The sequence below is a fragment of the Arvicola amphibius genome, chromosome 6 (assembly GCF_903992535.2).
Source record: "Arvicola amphibius chromosome 6, mArvAmp1.2, whole genome shotgun sequence".
Lineage (NCBI taxonomy): Eukaryota > Metazoa > Chordata > Mammalia > Rodentia > Cricetidae > Arvicola > Arvicola amphibius.
In genome coordinates this window covers 22,682,111-22,701,371 of record NC_052052.2, presented here as the reverse complement: position 1 = coordinate 22,701,371, position 19,261 = coordinate 22,682,111, and the positions used below count along the sequence as shown (strand labels likewise).

At 42.5% G+C, this 19,261-nt stretch overlaps 1 protein-coding gene across 2 annotated transcripts in view; it reads right to left on the bottom strand.

The window, feature by feature from the left end:
* Positions 1–5,330: 5,330 nt before the first annotated feature.
* The window catches only part of Khdrbs1 (KH RNA binding domain containing, signal transduction associated 1), a 40,574-nt gene continuing 26,643 nt past the window's right edge, over positions 5,331–19,261 (bottom strand). Inside the window, exons 9-11 of one of the 2 annotated variants that reach the window (XR_005285838.1) lie at positions 16,262–16,452; positions 13,639–13,698; positions 5,331–6,219 (exon numbers count right to left, since the gene is read on the bottom strand). Coding sequence is in view for 1 of the 2 variants with exons in the window: in XM_038333867.2 (XP_038189795.1) it covers positions 16,355–16,452 (98 nt within the window). In the remaining variant the exon portion in view is untranslated. Of the gene's footprint in view, positions 6,220–13,638; positions 13,699–15,123; positions 16,453–19,261 lie in introns of those variants that run through there. The other variant, XM_038333867.2, reaches the window with a different exon arrangement.

The window sequence follows — 19,261 nt, the reverse complement described above, 5'->3', positions numbered from 1 at the left end:
TACTCTCTCCTTTTATTGTACTTAGGTCAACCCCAGTGAAAGCCTAGAAGTCACTTCCCTTTTCCTCCAAAATTCTATCTACATCTAGTCTTTGACCTAGTCTTGCTGACCCTAACTAAGCTCTAAGCATCACGTTTATTCGACTGTTTACTTCACTGCCACTACCTTAGCTTATGGCCTGTGCCATCCATTTTCAAGCTTTGAATTTATTTTCTTGGTTACCAATAATAATCACCTGTTAGGGTTTGGGTGTTTTTTTCCACATTTTAAAATTTGGCGTGCGGGGGCGGCATGTAGCAGGAGGTCGGAGGACCACTTGTAGGAGTCGAGTTTCTTTAACTACCATGTAGGCGCCCCAGGATCAATTTAAGCCTGTTGGCTTGGTGGTAAAAGTCTTTGCTTGCTGAGCCATCTCAACAGCTCTTTGATTTTGGGTTTTGAGACGGGGACTCTGGTCGCCCAGGCTAACCCTCAACTTGCTAAGGATTGGAGGATGACCCTGAATTTCTGATCGGAATTCCGCCTCCTCCTCCAGACTGTCGGGATTATTACTCACACTAGGATAGGCTTATGCAGAGTTGGAAATCAAACCTAATGTAAGCACTCTCTACCTCCCAGGCGTTGAAGATTGAATGAGGTAATCCACATAGTACCTGCTTTAATCAGTGTTAGCAATCATCATGCTTGGCAAACATTTAACAGGGGAAGGTAGTCTATAAAGTACTGACAGCTACCATTACTGTGATTTCTTCCCTTGCAAGACTGATAGGCAATCTATGGGGTAGGGGTGATGGGGATTGAAACTTGGGCCTCATACATTCTAGGCAAGTGTTCTACCACTGAGCTACCTTCCCCGCCTCATAAGCAATTTTAATCATCTTGTGACATCATTGCTTAGCACAGTGCTTAGCACAGATTAATCGAACAATTGGAAAATATTAATAGATTTCTACATCTTATAGAGGCAGGTAGACATAAAGTTAGTAGATTCTGTAGTATGTTTGAAGAGAACGTTGGAAGAAAGGAAAAACAGGAAAGAGCTTTGGTGTGCCAGTTCAAATAGGATGGGCAAGGCAGGCTTCCCTGAAATGTGAGCCATCATTATGTTTGGGGAAGCACTTAACAGGGGAAGGAAGTCTATAAAACAAAGTATCTGGGGAGAGGGGATAGATTCTAGACAGAGTACAAGGGCACTCTGTTATGTTTAAGAAGTAACAACGGGCTAGGCAGTGGTGGCACATGCCTTTAATTCCAGCACTTGGGAGGGAGAGGCAGGCAGAGATCTCTGTGAGTTTGAGGTCAGCCTGGTCTATAGAATTAGTTCCAGGACAGCTAGGGTTGTTAAACCCTGTGTCAGGGAAAAACAAACAAAAAACCCCGAGGGCTTGAGAGATGGCTCAGGGACTAAGAGCACTGGCTGCCCTTCCAGAGGTTCTTTTTTTTTTTTTTTTTTAAAGTAGCAAGAAGTAAGATGGAGAAATGGCTCAGTGGGTAAGAGTATATATTGTTTTTACAGAAGAACCTAACTCCAGCATCTCAGTGTACACTTGTCAACTTGACACAAGCCAGGGACATCTATGAGAGACTGATAATTGCATCCATCAAATTGGCCAATAGGCAAGTATATGGTGTTTTCTTGATTAATGATTGATGTGGGAGGGTCCAGCTCACTGTGGGTGATACCACAGGTGGTCCTGGGATGTATAAGAAAGCATCAAACCATCAGGAACACATCAGTAATTATTCTTCATGACCTCTGCTCCAGTTCCTGTCTCCAAGTTCCTGCTCTGACTTCCCTTCATGATGGACTACAGCGGTAAGCTGAATACACCCTTTCCTCTCCACACTCCTTTTGCTCATGGTGCTTAGCATAGCAACAGAAACCCAACTAGGATACAGGACAGCCTGTCTCTGAGGGTACCAGCACTCATGCTCACACCCCCCTCCCCCCCGTCTCCAAGTTAACCTTTAATAAAAGAGGAGCCAGAGAGATGGCTCAGTGGTTAGCACAACTTGCTGTTCTGGAGGACCCAGACTCAATTCCTAGCACCTACATGGCAGCTCTTAGCTGCCTATACTCCAGTTCTAAAGGATCTGATCCTATCCTCATGCATGCATACACTGAAGCCAGGCCATATCTGGAAACATAGATGAAACACCTGGCAACATTTTTAGTTATATCCTGAGGACATGGTGATGACAATTTGCTACTCCCTAATGGGGGAAACAAGCTCTGTAGACCAGGCTGGCCTCAGAGATCCACCTGCCTCTGCCTCCCAAGTGCTGGGATCAAAGGCATGCGCCACCACCACCCGGCTGAGGAATAAACTTGCTATAGTTCAAGGGTTTTGTTCAATGGTCTAGTGTCTGCCTGTTGTACATAAGGCCCTGAAATTCATCTCTAGCACTACCATTTTTGTTTGTTTTTAAAGTGTGCTTTACCATGGGGGATGAAGCAATTGCTTGAATTTGGTAACTGCCAGTGGAGTTGGTAGGAAAATGTCTATGAATGTGTAATATAGATGCCCCTGCAGAAGTGAATTCTCAGGAACTATTTACTGAATTGACTTGACATACATACAACTCAGTGTAGGAGAGCAAGGGCAACTCAGTTCCAACCACTTTGTATGACTGCCTTCTCCACATCCATTCCATCTCCCAATAAAACCGATTCTCCTTGGGGAATTAGCCTTCCTCACTCCGTTCATTTGTGATTGAGTCAATATGCTTGCAGTTCCAGTGGGCAAGTGCCTGGCAACCAAAGTATTCCAGCTTTCCTCCTTGAGAATAATTGTGATTTGTCAACTTGAGACACCATCTGGAATAACTGGGGAAAAGTCTCAATGAGGCATTTTCTAGATTAGGTTGGCCTGCAGTGACTGTATTGTGTTCACTAAAGTGGGAGAACTCATTCCCTGGATTTGGGATCCTGAACTGAAGAAAAAATGAATGTGAGCACCCATGTTCTCTGCTCGACTGGCCTACAATTAGAACTGAGAGAAAATTGACCCGTTCCCTCCCAAGTTGCTTTTGTCAGGATATTTTTACAGCAACGGAAAACAAAGGAATTGAAGCTAGAAAAACATTGATAGAGGATCCTAAATGCTGCAAGGAATTTCAGTTTAAGTCCATGTCTTTGAACCTGTCTAATTGGAAAGTCAGGATTAATTCCTAGTCACTCTCTTGAGTTTTAAAGGAGAGCAGATAGCTGAGACACAGTACATGAGGAATGGAGTGGCTGTCATCAAGCTCAATTTTCTCCCCTAGCTTGGGTCCTTCAGAATGATCTGAATGTCAGTCTCATAGCTGACCTTACTTTCCCACCATGAACATCCCACCAGAGGGAGCCAAGTACAAAGAAATAGTTTGCAAAGCAACAGGGAAGAAAAGCAGCTCTGACCCAAGTGCTGTCTTGCTTCCTTCTCAGACACATGCTGAGGGGTTGGGAAATGTTACACTGTGACAAGCAGGAAGATGTAAGGCATGAAAGTTATGTCTGTGGGGGAAGATTTTTGTATTATAAGCCCCAACGCCCATGAGCTCTGCTTCTAAATTACTAGGCACAATTAGGATACCCTGTGCCATCCAAACAGTCTACATATCCACAGAGGATGATAAGGCTCAGAATTTGAAACAACTTGTCCAAAGTAAATGATTCTTGACTTTCCCTAGCATGTTACACAGGCAGCGACCATCTTTCCTGGGAGTCCTCTGGAAATGTCTAAGGACTCCTAGGCTGAAGGTTCCCACCTGAAAACCTTCGAAAAAGGAGCTTGGGAAGACTATGGTGGCGCACACCAAGGATCCCAGCAATTGAGAGGCAGATGCAGACCAATCTCTGAGATCTAGGGTAGGCCAGGCCTACATAAGGAGACACTGTCTCAAAATGCTAAAGATTAGTAATTAAAAAGCTGGAGCCATGGGGGTGGAGAGATGGCTCAGAGGTTAAGAGCATTGCCTGCTCTTCCAAAGGTCCTGAGTTCAATTCCCAGCAACAACATGGCGGCTCACAACCATCTATAATGGAGTCTGGTGCCCTCTTCTGGCCTTCAGGCATACACACAGACAGAATACTGTATATATAATAAATAAATATTTTAAAAAAAGCTGGAGCCAGAGCCAGGATTCAAGGCCAGCCTGAACCCCGTTTTCAACATAAAACACAGAAAGCTGAAATTACTGTGTGAAGGGGAGAGAAAAAATACCACTCTGTAATACCACTCTGTGGGAACAGTATCCACGAGGCATTCGGGTTCCAGCCTCTGTATCAGAAAGGGCAATGGGAGACAGGTGAGGTAGTGTATGCCAGAAATTCCAAGGCTGTGGCAAGTCTGAAACCAGATTGGACTACAGTTAGACCTCGTCTTCCCTTCCCCACCACACAAATCAAAAAGCAGCAATGGGGTCTAGTTTCTCCACATACAATTTACTAGCAAAGCACAGCATTACAAACTTAGAATACTTCTAATTTATTTTCAACTTACCTGCACTAAGAGAGCTCCTATCCCCAGAAATGTCAAAACAAAGGCCCAAGAAAATTCAGCTTACCAAAGCTTAAACAGCCTCCAAGACCAGTAAGGGCCTAGAAACTACACCACGACTAAAGCACTCAAGAAAGGGGCACTTGAAGGCAGAGCAGGGGCCTTTGGAGCCCAGTCCTGGCTCTTGGCCAGGCCTTGTACCCACCCTTCCAGAGTCAGTCCAGCCCCAACACTCCCACCACAGTCCCTGGAGAGTCCATCACCCTGACAACCGCTAGAGAAAGGCCTTTCTAAAATATTTATGGCTCAGAGCATCCAGAGGCTTGGGGAAAGCTGATGTCATCCTTCTCAGCTTGCAGGTGCCTGAAGAGCATGGCAGCTGGGTGGGTGGGCCCAATTTCCTAAGTCAGAACTCTCAAAAAAGATCACTAGGGTGCTAAGTGGTAATGGGAGAAAGGTGGAAGCTGTGTGACTGGACTTCTAAGAATAAACCTGGAAGAAAGGAAGACAGAATCTTAAGTGCAAGCAGTGTTCTGTACAGACCCAGTACTGGGCATTTATAAATGTTTCTCAGTCTATGAAGTGGGGAAGAATTACTTATGGAATTAACAGGACCTGAATAATACACAAGTGATGAGCTAAAATCTGAATCCAGATGTTTGACTTCAGTTCTGAACTTTGCTGTAAAATTATGTGACTTACAAGTGGCTATCTTGGTACCTGGAGATTGTGGATGACTTGCCAGTCTCTCAAGAGAAAACATTAGGACAAAACGCTTGCCCAGGAGAGGGGGCCTTGGCTCTCTCCCAAAGCTGATCAGAACCATTCACCAATCATTACTTGACCAAACCTTTATTGAACCCCTCATGCAGGGACAGATACTTGAGAAATATCATACAAACGTGAAGCAGGAACAGCCCCATCCTTCAAGAACTTCTTGGACAAGGTCTAACAACAAAGGATAGATAAGGCTCAGAATCTGAAACAATTTGTCCAAAGTAAATGATTCTTGACTTTCCTTAGAATGTTTCAGAGGCAGGGACTATCTTTCCTGGGAGTCCTCTGGAAATGTCTACGGGCTCCCAGGCTGAAAGTTCCAACAAATGTGTGTGTGTGGGGGGGGGGTGGGGGGTGGGGCACAAGAAACAGGACAGGGACACAGAAGCAGTAAGGTGCATAGGTGGCTCAAGGAGCTGAGTATGTTTTGACCTGGAGGGACATGTCAGAGATTTAGTCCTTTTTTTGTTGTTTCCCACCCTTCTCCAGACAGGGTTTTTCTATGTAGTCCTGGCTATCTTGTAACTTGCTCTGCAGACCAGGCTGGCTTAGAATTCAGGGATGTGCCTGCCTTTGCCTCCTGAGTTTGGAAATTCAAGGTGTATGCCATCATGCCTGGCTCCATCTCAATTCTTTAAGCCTTTTAAAAATGTGATGAAAAATGAACCCCGGTCTTCCGTCTATGCTAGTGAAATGGTCAACTTCGGAGTTCAGCCCCAACCCCTCTTACTAAAATGTTTTGAGTAGGAGGAATTGTTAGCAATGAGTCTTCAGAAGCCCTGAGAACTCCATTCTGGGCCTAAAGACTCCTAAGATCCTGGCTGGCTTTCTGTGAGTAAATCAGATCAAGAGGTAGGGTGAAACAATTGTTGATCTCCTCTCTCGAGTTTCTAGGTTTCAGCAAATGCCCAGGCCAGCCTCGATACAGCGGGTAGCTCCTGGTATTCAGGGTCCTCTGACACTGCAAAGACACAAAGTGGAAAATTAAGAAACTTGAGGCTGATGGGGTTTTTTTCTCAGCCTTCATCTGGTCTGGCTTCGTTCCTTACAACCATCCATTTCCGTAGCTCAACTCCAGTTGTTGCATTCAGCAAGCAGGTTCCTAGGTGCACACAGATGGGCAGAAGACAAAAATACATAGTCCCTGTGAGTTCTCTTTTTATGATTTATCTATTTATGTATGTATACAAGTGATTTGTCTAAATACACATTTGCACATCAGATCCCATGGGACTACAGTTACAGATGATTGTGAGCTGCCATGTGGGTGCTGGAAATTGAACTCACGATCTCTGGAAGTGCTCTTAACAGGTGAGCATCTCTCCAGCCAGTCAGGTAATGTCTTAAGCTTTGAATATGAGTGAGCAGAGTGATCTGGAGAAAAATGAACTAAACTTCCGAGGCCTTAACTTTGCTTTCATGTTTATTTTTCACAGAGTCCCCTACTGGGACCTCACTACGTAGAACAACAGGCTTGGCCTTGAACTCAGAGATATGCCTGTTTCTACCTCCATAGTGCTGAGATTTAGGTTATGCATGCTCTGCCACACTCCAACATTTCCAGCTTTCATTAAATAAGAAAATGCTTTGGTTTCCCCAGACATGAAAAAGCTTGAATTTGGATGGTGGTGACGCACACCTTTAATCCCAGCACTTGGGAAGCAGAGGCAGGCGGATCTCTGTGAGTTCGAAGCCAGCCTGGGCTACAAAGCAAGTTCCAAGATAACCTCCAAAGCAAAAGAGAAACCCTGTCTTAACTCTCCCCCCACCCCCCCACCCTCAAAAAAAGAAAAAGCTGAGTTTAAAAACTCTTGGAAGAAAAAGAGAAAATTCAATTTTAGGTCCAAGAGTCCATCTCATGTGCCTCATAGACGAGTTCATCCCTGTCCCTGAAACCCAGGATCAGCCACAGAGGACACAGGGCAGGGACCTGATGTTTTGAAAAAGTTCTCAATATTTTTAAAATTCTATGTATATGTGAGGGTGTATGTGCTCCCGAGAGCAGATGTTTTTGGAAATCAGAGACACAAAATTCCCCAGTGTCAGAGCTGTAAGTGGCTGTGAGCTGGTGCACACGACTGCTGGAAACCAAGGCTGAGCTACCTCTCCAGCCCAGCTACTGCTGCTTTTTCCTTTTTCTTGTTTTTCTTGTGACAGGGTTTGTTTAACAGTCCTGGCTGTCCTGGAACTTGCTTTTCAGACTAGAAGCTAAGACTATGGATTTTTCCAGGGGAAAGGTTGTTTAAAACAAGGTCTCATTCTGCAGCTTAGGCTGAACTTAAATTAGCTACATAATGAAGGCAACCCTTGAATGTTTGATCTACTGCCTCTACCTCGAGTGCTGGGATCACAGGCATGTACTACCATGCATGGCTATTTATTTACACTCTTCCTACCTGACACAAGTCTGTCAGTGTATCTGTCTATAGACAGGGTCCTGCTATGTAGTAAATGTTGGCCTTTCATCTCTTGCTTCTGTCTGCTGAGTGCTAGGGATTACAGCTGTTAAGATAGCACAAAAAGCCTTTCTCCTGTAGGAGAGACGCAGTTAGCAAAATACTGGATGAGAATGTATACTTGACCCTAAATATTAAAGAAGACATCATCAGTCTAGGGTATGGAAAATTGTTAATTAACCCCAACTGGTCCAGAATTTAGTGTTCACCACCATGAACACTTTGCTGCTAAAGGGCCTAGGAAAGATGGGTTTTTCTATAAGCCTGGAAACAAAAGAACGGGTAATTAGGCAGTGAAGTGCACATTCTCCCCTCCCCCAACAGCTGCTGTCTCATACAGCTGTTTCCAGCCTGTCTGTTAGACGCTATTAAATATTCATCAGAGTGTGCTAGCGTTAAGCATGAAATGACTATTAATCTGGCCATGCAAGAGTACTTTTGAGTCTACAGAGGCTGTAAATTTGTAAGAATTCAAATCTTTTAACTTCGGGAATCTAGAAGCAAAGTCAGAAGCATGAATTCTAAACCCCCAAGGTTGGGAGCACCTTTCAGGGATCTGATTTTGTTACTACTCAAATTACAAGAGTCCAGAACACAACAGTGAAGCAGGAATCTTTCAACTTGGGCTTGGCTTTTAGCTCTTCAATGCTGTCATCCTCTAAACCACTACACCTGGAAGAAGGCTCGACTAGCATCATATAATGTGGCATGCTATCTATTAGTAATAATCCTAGCCTCACACTGTCAACTGTGAAAACTAAATGGGATGCCGATATTAGCAATATCAGAATTGAATTATTAGCAATTAGCAGAATTGAAATTTTCAAATGGAGGCAGAAGCCAGGTCTACTGGCGCATGATTTTAGATCTGTCAGAAGGCAGGGGCAGGTGGATCTCTGTGAGGCTAGCCTGGTCTACATGAGTTCCAGAACAGCCAGGGCTACATAGTGAGACCTTGTCTCAAAAAATCAAAATAATAATAATAATGATGACGATGATGATAATAATGAAGCGGAAAACTCTTCTACTCAGTAGTTGAACAAAGCTTTGATAATCCATAGAGAGTTTCTATTAGGAGAGACTCAAGAATTCTGACATAAGTGACAGATGTGGTAGCACATGCCTATAAGCCCAGCAACTGGGAGGCAGAGGCAGGCAAACCACTATGAGGCCAGCCTAATTTATTTAATGAGTTCCAGGTCAAGGCTAAATAGTAAAACCCTGGCTCAAAAAAAAAAAAAAAAACCCATCATCCCAACCTCAGGTCCTTAAAGAGTCTTAGACAGGGGGTGAGGCTGTAGCTTGGTTGGCAGAGTACCTGCCTAGCATGCATGAGGCCCTGAGTTCAAACACCAGCACCAAATACCTGGCACTTGGGAAGTTGAAATAGGAGGATCATAAGTTCAAGGTTAGCCTGGGATACATGAAAATAAAGTTTGGCTTCTCACTCACAAGTAACCAAAAAGCACAGAACACTAGGAGACTACAGACATATAGCCAAGTGCAAAGATCCCACCCTTACTCAGCATAAATACCTGATGGGAGAGAAAAGATTCTCCTTGTAAACCAGGAGCAAAAATGACTTCAGGCAAGAGAAGACAAGACGAGGGAGAGGATCCATCCCTTGTGTTCTCCACCTTTTTTTTTTTTTTTTTGAGACAGGGTTTCCCTGTAGCTTTGGAGCCTGTCCTGGAACTAGCTCTTGTAGACCAGGCTGGCCCTGAACTCACAGAGATCCACCTGCCTCTGCTTCCTGAGTGCTGGAATGAAAGGCGTGCGGCACCAACGCCAGACTAACGTGGTAGCACTTTAAGACTTCTTTTCCCCACCTTTCTAGCATAACTGTCAAACAGGTGTGGCTCTAAAAACTCAGTCCTAAGACTGTAAACATTTATTTTCGTAAATTTCAACTTTTCAAACTCAGCCCTAACCTACTCTTGTATTTACAGCGGTATTGTCAACATGCCCAATTTACGTGGTGCTAAGGATCAATGGCTTCATGTAGCCAGCCAAGCACACCACCAACTGAGCTCCATCACCAGCCCTTGTTTTACATATACTTGTTCATTCAGTTGCAGTAATGTTGAGAAGCATCTATCAGTAAAATGGGGACTTGGACGAAAACTCAACTAGAGTTTCAAAAACTTGCTTAGGAAATGGCAGAACTTAAAACTCACCTGTTCAAAGCCATAAGGTATTATATTTTCTGTCTTAACATGGTAAATTTTTAGTTATCCTTTAATGAACCTAAGTTTTACTGTCCCCTCTGGTACTCCTGAGGCCTCTCAGCAACTCCAGGCTTCCTAGTACTCTGTGTAGCAGCAGATACTGTAACTATATAGGCCTTAGCCTCTCCAGTCAGATGAGTTTCTTGAAGGCAGTTATGATAAAAAGATGAAGACCTGTGATTCACACAGCAAGCGTAAAGGCACACATGCTTTAGCAAATATCTGGGATAATGTCCTGGCAGAGGAAGTCTCCTTCCAGGAAAAAGAATGACGGGTTCTCCAAAATGGCTTTAGCTGGTAGGTGAAAGTCCTTCTAAATGTTACTGCTATTTTCTGAGGCTGAAGTTTCATTATATATAAAGAAATTAGGGAGCCAGTTAGATGGCTCAGAGGGTAAAGGTGTCTGCAGTGCAAGGCTGGTGACTTGAGTTCAATCCCATGAACCAATGTATAGGTAGGAGAAAGAGCCAATTCTACCAAGTTGTCCTAAAACCTCCATAGACATACATTAGTGAGATGGTGTCTGCTTCACTGGAAAAACCAGGGCAAACAGTGGCGACCAAGGCCTCACTTCAGAAATGTTACGTATCACGTAAAGGGGACGATTCTGTCACTTACACAGCAGTTGCTTCTTTGCAGCCTTCCCCTCCCCCCGCCAGACAGAGTTTCTCTGTGTAGCCCTGGCTGTCCTGGAACTCCGAGATTCACCTGCCTTTGCCTCTCAAGCGATGATATTAAAGGTATGTGCCACCACTGCTTGGCTGTTTGCAGTTTTGGGTTTTTTGGCTGTCCTGGCCCTGGCTCTGAAGCCCAGGCTGGTCTCAAAGAACCACCTGCATTTAAATTTGAGTTTTCCACAGAATATGTCTTTAACCCCAGCACTTTTGAGGCAGAGGCAGGAAGATCTCTGTGAATTCAAAACCAACCTGGTCTACCCACTGAGTTCTAAGACAAGCCAGGAAACCCACAGAAACCCTGTCTCTAGGAAAAAAAATTACAGAACTTCTGGAGAGCTACTGCAACAGTTACCTTCTCCCTTAGCCACACTCACTCACTCTGCTCTTTCCACTTTCCCCTTCTAACTCAGAAAAATATTACACCTAACTAGTTATTGTGTTATGTGGATGCTTACAGACCATCACACATATGGAGGTTAAAGGACAACTTGAGTTTGTTCTCTACTACCATGTGGGTCCTGGGGATTAAATTACTCAGCAGGTTTGGCTGCATCTACCTATCTTGACATTCACCTTCCCTTAATAAAAGAAATTCAGGCTGGCCCGGAATTTGTGATTCTTCTGACTCAGCCTCCCAAGTGTATGTGCCATCATGCCCAGCTCTAATTCCTACTGATGGTACCAGGAGTCAAATCTAGGACACTCGACTGCTGACTATATCCCAGTTCAAATACAAAGTGTGGGGTGTGCACACGGAGTACATGATAACATCAAGGTGTTCTGGAAGTCTACCCGTTATCACCAACAAAATCAAAAGCAACTGCAAACACTTGTGAGTACCCTAAACTTCAGACTTGTTGACAGTCATCCCTACGAGGAGGAGGGGGTGGGAGGTCACCTGATGCACACCTGAGACCCCAGTCACTCCTTCCAGCTGTAATTCTTTCCCAGCTATACCAATTTAAAGAGTATGAAAAGGAGAATCTTAGGCAACTTTGAGAAAGCTGTTATCTATGCTGGGTTCAGCCTTTGGTAATGAGGGCAATTTGGGGTCAACCACTACTGTAAGTAATTCTTCAAACATATGCTATAAACGAGTTGTTTTGCAAGTTGGCTTTGGTAGAATCATTACAGTCACCGGTGCCCTATCTGGGTAGACATTTGTTCACATCTGATCAGGAAGTTTGTGCAACCCAAGTGAAGAAGCACATTCCCACTGTATGCACACTTATCCACAAGTGTTCTTTGGACCAAGCTTGCGGACCACAGAGCTTCAAAACCTGTAAGCCAAACATTTAATAACACATCTGTCTCCCATCAAACCCACTTGCTTGGCTCAGATACATTCTCCATTTCTATAAGAAAGCTGAATTTTATCAGGCTGCTGCTCTTTTTGAATCAGAAAACAGTCGGACTTGACTTTATTGTTGGCAACCACAATGGTCTAGCAGTTAATGGGGCATCCTTAAATTCATTCCTATCTGGAGCAGCAGGTAGCAAGTGAGGGACAGAGTGCAAAACTAAATAAACTCCAACTTTTTGGATGATCGCTGCACGTTTAGACTATGAGAGGCGTGTTCTTAGTATTACTTGTCATGAGGTGTGTAAACGGTGAACGGGTGTGTTTAGCTGTTGAACTCCAGAAGAGCTACAGCAGCGTCCTTAGTAGAATGCAGTGTAGTTCACAGGACATTATAATCACCTACCCAGCACCTCACAGCTGTGTTATGCAGATGTACTCAGTGACACTAAAATAACCCAACCAATCGTAACCAACTCCTACTTTAATACACACACACACACACACACACACACACACACACACACACACACCTTTGTTTTGTTGAGACAGGATTTCTCTGTGTAACCCTGCCTGTCCTGGAACTCACTCGGTAAACAAGGTTAGCCTTGAACTCAAGAATATCTCTGCCTCCCAAGTGGCTTATAGTACGTATTTTAAAAAAAGATTTTAATGTGTTTGAGTGTTTTGCCTACATATACACATGTATACCATGGACATGCCTAGTGCCTGTGGGGGTCAGAAGACTACCCTAGAGAGTCAAGTCTTAAAATTTTTAAATTTTACACGCATTTTGGCTACATGTTTATATGCACTGCTTGTGCTTCTGGTGCCCATGGTGGTTAAGAGAGACTCAGATCCCTTCAAAGTGGAGTTTCAGATGGCTGTGAATTACCATATGGATGTTGGGAACCAGAACCAGACCCTTTCTGAGCCACCTCTCTAGCCCTTAAACTCTTTGAATTAGGGATTCCTCATCTAAATTTCAGGCCAGTTACATGACGAACTTCAAACTTCAGGGTGTTCAGAACAACATTCTGTATTTGTTGCCCTTCGTAAGTATCCAGATATCAGAAAATACCAGCACAGAGTATAGGGTTTGGAGGAAGCAACACCAAGAAGCCAAGCTTCACTCTCAAGGATCCAGACATACCTTTAGTTTGCCTTGCTAGAAGCTTTCTTCTCAATAACACTATTCAGAAGCAAAGGGAAAACTATGGTAGCTAGCGCCTCACTGAATTCAAGCAACAGGAAGGCTAAAAGTCCTCAACTCTGCCAATCAGAGTTAAAGCAGAATTAAAAGGATTCTAAAGAACACTAATATTTATTATATGTAACACTGAATAGGGTGCCACAAATTTTAGTTTCTTTTTTTGCATGTAGAGTTGATACAAGGACTTAGTTATACAAATGCTGGGCATGGTGGTGCATGCCTTCCCCACACTTAGGTGGTTCTGTAGACCAGGCTGGCCTCAAACTCAGAGATCTGCCTGCCTCTGCCTCCAGAAGGCTGGGATTAAAGGTGTGCGCTCCACCACCTCCTGGACACGGGCTGGTCTTAACTATCACACATACCCATTAAGTTCAGTAAGCTGACACAGAAGTGTGATTAGCATGGCAGAAGCAAGTTCAGGAAAGACCGGCCTGTTAACCTCCTAGCATTACAGCTTTGCCACCACGACACATCTACCATCCTCAACAAAAACCACCCTAACATACCTGACATGGGTCTTCGATACCCATTCTACTCCAGGAAAAGCCTCAGGAATTTTCAGTCACCTGAAAATTGAGAAATCAGGGATGAGTCTTTAGAAGAAGCTGTAAAGACATACAAAATCAGAGAGAGATCCTGCATGCAGTTTACACATTACAGGAAAGAAACATGCAACTTTTCAGAAAATTCAAACAACATTGCACTGTAAATAGATACGGTGACATAGGGGGCTCATCCTTATATATTTTAAACAGCTGAGCAAAAAGCTTTACTCTGGGGTGCAGCAGGTCTTCTCATCTACAGTCACTGAAATTTTACAATGTGTCATTTAAGATGTCAGACTTTGTGCCCAGGCTACATTACAGTTCACTTCTGATGGGCAGGATTATTAAGAGTTATGGAGAATTTATGTGGCAGCATATGGTTTTTCTTTTTACAGCTATTTTTAAACATTTTTTGCAAAGTTTTAACATTAAAATTAACAACTAAAGAATTGTTTATGCAAGTTGCTGTCACAGTTTATATAAAAGAGAAATATGTGCTATTAAAATCAGACATTTAGGTTACCTTTGGTTTTTTGCGATGCATGTTAGCTTTACACATCCTGATTCTCTTGCGATAATTTTCCTTTAAAAAGGGGGGTATAGAGTGATCTCTTTTCATCAAAACAAGACATAATGCCCTGAAAGCTGACTTCAAACCATGGTTGAAAATTCAGTTATTTACACTTTATCACAATCTATAAATACATTTTTTGTTGGTGTGTTTTAAAGAAACAAAAATGCCCATCATGCACTGCTACAGGCAGCTTGGCACTTGACACAGGATTTTTCACCCCCGAGCAGTTTATGTGGCTCCTAGGGAAGGAATGAGGTTCCCCGGGAATTAAGAGTGAAACAGAGCCAACCAATTCCATTTTCTTACATGCCGTTTTGTGGGAGAGAGTTCAGGACCAGCCTACCATACTAGCTCCTGCCCCGAGCCAGCTGGATTGTTAACAGCAACTCTAGAATTGGAAGGGAAACCCTCAAGGGCACCCAGGTTTTACTGAATTGTGGTATCTGGATGCAAGTGAAATCAACATCTGAGCCCAGAGATTTGGTGTCATTTTTTAAGGCCACCTAAGGGTTCTACAGAAGGTGCAAGCTAGGGTGGCTGGCACTTAAAGTACCTATTATACCTTTACATGAAAACCAATCTGTGATTTAGTCAGTTGGGTTTTTCTCTCTAAAAATTAATTTTGTGATAGGATTGGATAAAACTGCTTTCAACAACTTCCAGGGGGTGAAAAAGCTTTGGTTCTTTTTAAACTAAAACTTAACAACTCATAAACTTTTTTTTGGTAAACTTAAAACAAAATCCCCACCACCACTTTTAAGAATGTCTCCAACTTTTAACAATCCCATTAACTTTAGAGTTAATTTAAGTTTATGTGAAAGAGAAAACTATTTTATTGTCCACCCCCAAAAATGACAATTCATCACATTTACTTTGATTAAAAAAGGACTAAACTTTATTGACAAACTGCTGCAGACATTTTGACATAAGTTTAAGCTACCTATTTAGGCAGACTTAACACATGTATCATTTAATCTTCCGAGAACAAAATGGGAGGACGGTACAAATCCATTAGGACTTTAACTTATGTACAAAGTGGATTTTGATTCCTTTTTCATTCAGCTGCAGTGTCCCTTTTTATATCATGCTAGTGTTGAGACATACTTGACTACCTCGGGAACAGCTCAGAATTGACAATGGTCAGTTTAATGAACATCATCAGCTTTTGGCCCCAGTGTCCAAGTGAGTTTTTCATGGAGTGCAGAATCTCAAATGGACAAAATACTCTGACATTTTAAATACTGAAAATTTGATTATCAGTACTACTACTGAAAAGATTGTGGCTAAAAAGTACTCCATCAAATTCCATTTAGGTGGCCAGCTCCTCTCCCCCATCATTCTTAGTCAATCTCTACTCCCTCCCCCCACTAAGTATCTCTCAACACTGTATGCCTGGGGCTAGATTTCAAAACCCACGTAAAGAAAAAGTCAGTTTTACAAACCTAATTTTGTTGTTGTTTTAAGTCAATTAACGTTAAAAATTGCATCAACTATTTATTTCATGAGGATCTTTCGTATTAAAATTTAACCTTAAGATTCAACCGCCATGTGCTTTTAAAGGAAATGTTTTAGAGACGTCTGAGCTCACTTTTACATGGTGGTGCCTACTGCCGTTAACATTGTGATTTTACATCTTAAGCAGCCCTGAATTTTGAAATGTAGCCTAGTTTGGGATTCTGCAACTATGACTTTACGGGGTGCCTCAAATCAAAACTAAGAAAAAGTTAACAAGCCTTTACTTCAGAACCTTTAAGCAAGCAATGCCACTTTTGAAACTAACATGTTTGTGTTTTTTTTTACTCAACTTCTTTTTTTATTATAAAAGGTACACTGTTTATATTTAAACAACAAAGAAAAAAGCATCTACACACTTAAAAAAATTAATTCAATATCCTAAATCTATTTTAACTCATTTTAAAATACTACATACAGAAGCCAGAATGCAGAGTTAAGAATGGAGGAAGGTGGGGAAAAGAAAGGGACCACGAAGAAAAACACTTAGACAATTACTTGTCTGTTGTGGGTAAAGCAACAGGAATCCTGGGATACAAGAAATCAGTAACAACTTTGCTCATAACTGATATTTTCCCCTCCTGTTTGTTTTTAATAACGTCCATATGGGTGCTCTCTGTATGATCCCTTCACTGGCCTAGCTGGGGGGGCCTTCAGTGATGGCCTGGTCCCATTCCAGTCATCTTGTCCTGTGGAAAAACAAAAACAGTTTATAAGCCATGGGCCCATTTTTTTTGGGCATAACCAGGGCAAGTCAACATCAGGTATGTATCACCAACAATATTGTTTGTCTTCTACTATCTTGATATATTCCTGGTGTTCCTTGCTCTCCTCTTTACTTGGCCTTCCTTGATAAGTATGGGTAATTTCCTACCATTTTGAGTACAAAACAAAAGGGAGTAATTCAGAAAATGCTAACTTTTACTATATAGTTCTCTTGAACAGCAACATGAATGATACCCAGTCTCAAAACCTGGATAAATGCAACACAGTTTGAGGCAGTAAAGAAGTCATTAATTTCAGGGAGTCTGCAATGAACATTCCTGTTCCCAAGCCCATCTGGCCCTCATTCCTCAGTTAACATGGCAAAACATCTGAATAAGTTTTTCACTTTGCTGGTAGCTCCTTTCAATGCAAGAGCAAGACAGGTTTTACTGTGGAAAAACGTACTCTGGTTCTACAGAAGCAAAAAAAGCCACATTAAATGAAACCCTCTACCATGACATGGAACTCAAACACTGGGGATAATTCTCTGCTAAGAATTTTTAGTTCTTTTCTCATGCCAACAGCCCTGACAAGCGCTAACAATTTCAAAAGGGTTTCTTAAAAAATATTTATTTTATTATGTAAAAATGATTCTGTCTGTGTGTATGTCTGCAGGCCAGAAGAGGGCAGCAGACCCCTTTACAGATGGTTGTGAGCCACCATGTGGTTGCTGGGAATTGAACTCAGGACCTTTGGAAGAACAAGTAATGCTCTTAACCTCTGAGCCATCTCTCCAGCCCCAAAAGGTTTTTTTTGTTTTGTTTTGTTTTGTTTTTTGGTGACAGCAAAGCCTGAGATGATCACTTACTTCTACAGATGACCTCTTATTCTTCCCACTAATTTCCTCATCTATGCCGTACCAATTCATGACTACATATAAATACTAGGTACATTACTACAGGTCTTACTTTTCTGTATGAATCAAAAATGACATAGAATTCTACCTATGCTCCTAGTACAATATGCAAGGCCCATCTATTTGCAAGATGCTCCTAGGTACGAACAGAAAAGTTTATGCTTCTAATTCTCTTTAGAAAGGCACATACCAGAACACACTGATCATGGCAACAGATGCAGTATGCACCTCTCTCTCTTTTTCTTTGAACCAGGATCTCATGTAGTTCACACTGCTTTCAAATTTGGTATATCGGGGACAATGACCTTGAGTTTCTGATCTTCCTCTCTCTACTTCCTTCAGAACTGCTAAGATAGTCATGAACCACCAGGCTGCGTTTCAGCCTCTTTAGTTCAGTCTTTTCTCCAGCAGAATAGAAATACAGTTTGCCAGACACATACAGAAGCTCCTTATTGCCTCACTGATAGAGGGAAATAGTGAGCCACAATGACCCATCCATCTAAACAATGACACAGGAGTGGAGTGCTACAATGTCACTATGGCAATAGTGCAGTACTAAATTAGCTTAAAACTGGTAAAAATTGTTTTTTGGGGGATCAGGATCTAATTGGCTATGTCATATTGTCATATCATGCCAATAGGTTAAGCTTAGTGCCTTTTTTTTTTAAAGATTTATTTATTATATACACTGTTCAGCCTCCATGTATGCGTGCAGGCCAGAAGAGGGCACATGATCTCATTACAGATGGTTGTGAGCCACCATGTGGTTGCTGGGATTTGAACTCAGGGCCTCTGGAAGAGCAGTCCGTGCTCTTAACCTCTGAGCCACCTCTCCAGCTCCCAAGCTTAGTGTCTTATGAGAGGACCCACTACATTCCTTTTTCTAACTCTCTGTAGAATATCTTTTTTTGTTGTTGATTTTTGTTTTGTTTTCTCTGCCCTGATTCCCCTAGAACTTCCTTTGTAGACCAAGCTGGCATTGAACTCAGAGATCTACCTGTCTCTGCCTCCTGGATGCTGGGATTAAAGGTGTGCGCCACTACCACCTGGCTCTATAGAGTACTTTAAGATAGTTCGAACAGTTAGCATCTAAAAACCTCTGCAGAATTCCTCAGGGATGCAGAAGCCCATTAGCACAAAGCCATAATTAGCTCTTAAAGATACAATTGAGCAATGTGTTCTCAACCAAACCTCAGGGAAGTCAGCCTGGGTTTTGCTACCTTCCCAGCCTGAACTGCTTTATGCGATCAGTAACTGAGCTGAGGACTGGGGATGAAGCTCAGGTGATAGTAGTATTTGTCTAGTAGATAAGAAGTACTGAGTTCCATCCTTAGATACCCCATAAAACCAGACATGGTAGAACAAGCTATAATCCCCAGCAGAGGAATCAGAAAATCAAGGTCATCATCAGCCACATAATTCAGAACTGCCTGAGATAGGTGAGATAAAATGAATAAAAATAAACTTTTTTAAAGAGGAAGAAATTTGACTCGCGACATCTTCCAACTAGGAAGGAGTTTGGTGCTACTACTGATGTGACTTAGCTCCCCTGATGTCTCTGATTTGATTCTAACCAGTACTACTTTGCCTTCTAATCTGCTTTAATGAGCTTCTTTCAGCTGGCATTTTGTTCTACGCTTAGTATTTTCAGTAAATTCAGTAAAATTTTTTTTAAGATGAGGGAGGAGCAGGAGAGTAGAGTTAGACAAGTATGTTCTTCTCTCTCTCAATATGAACAAGGCTTTAGTAGCAAAAGGTCCCAAACCAGCTCTGGGTTAGGCATGTCCTATCTAACAGAAATCAGCATCCCCTGAGAAGTATACCAATCCAGCTAAGATAGAGCTGAGTCCAAGACACGTAGCACCATAAATTAAGAA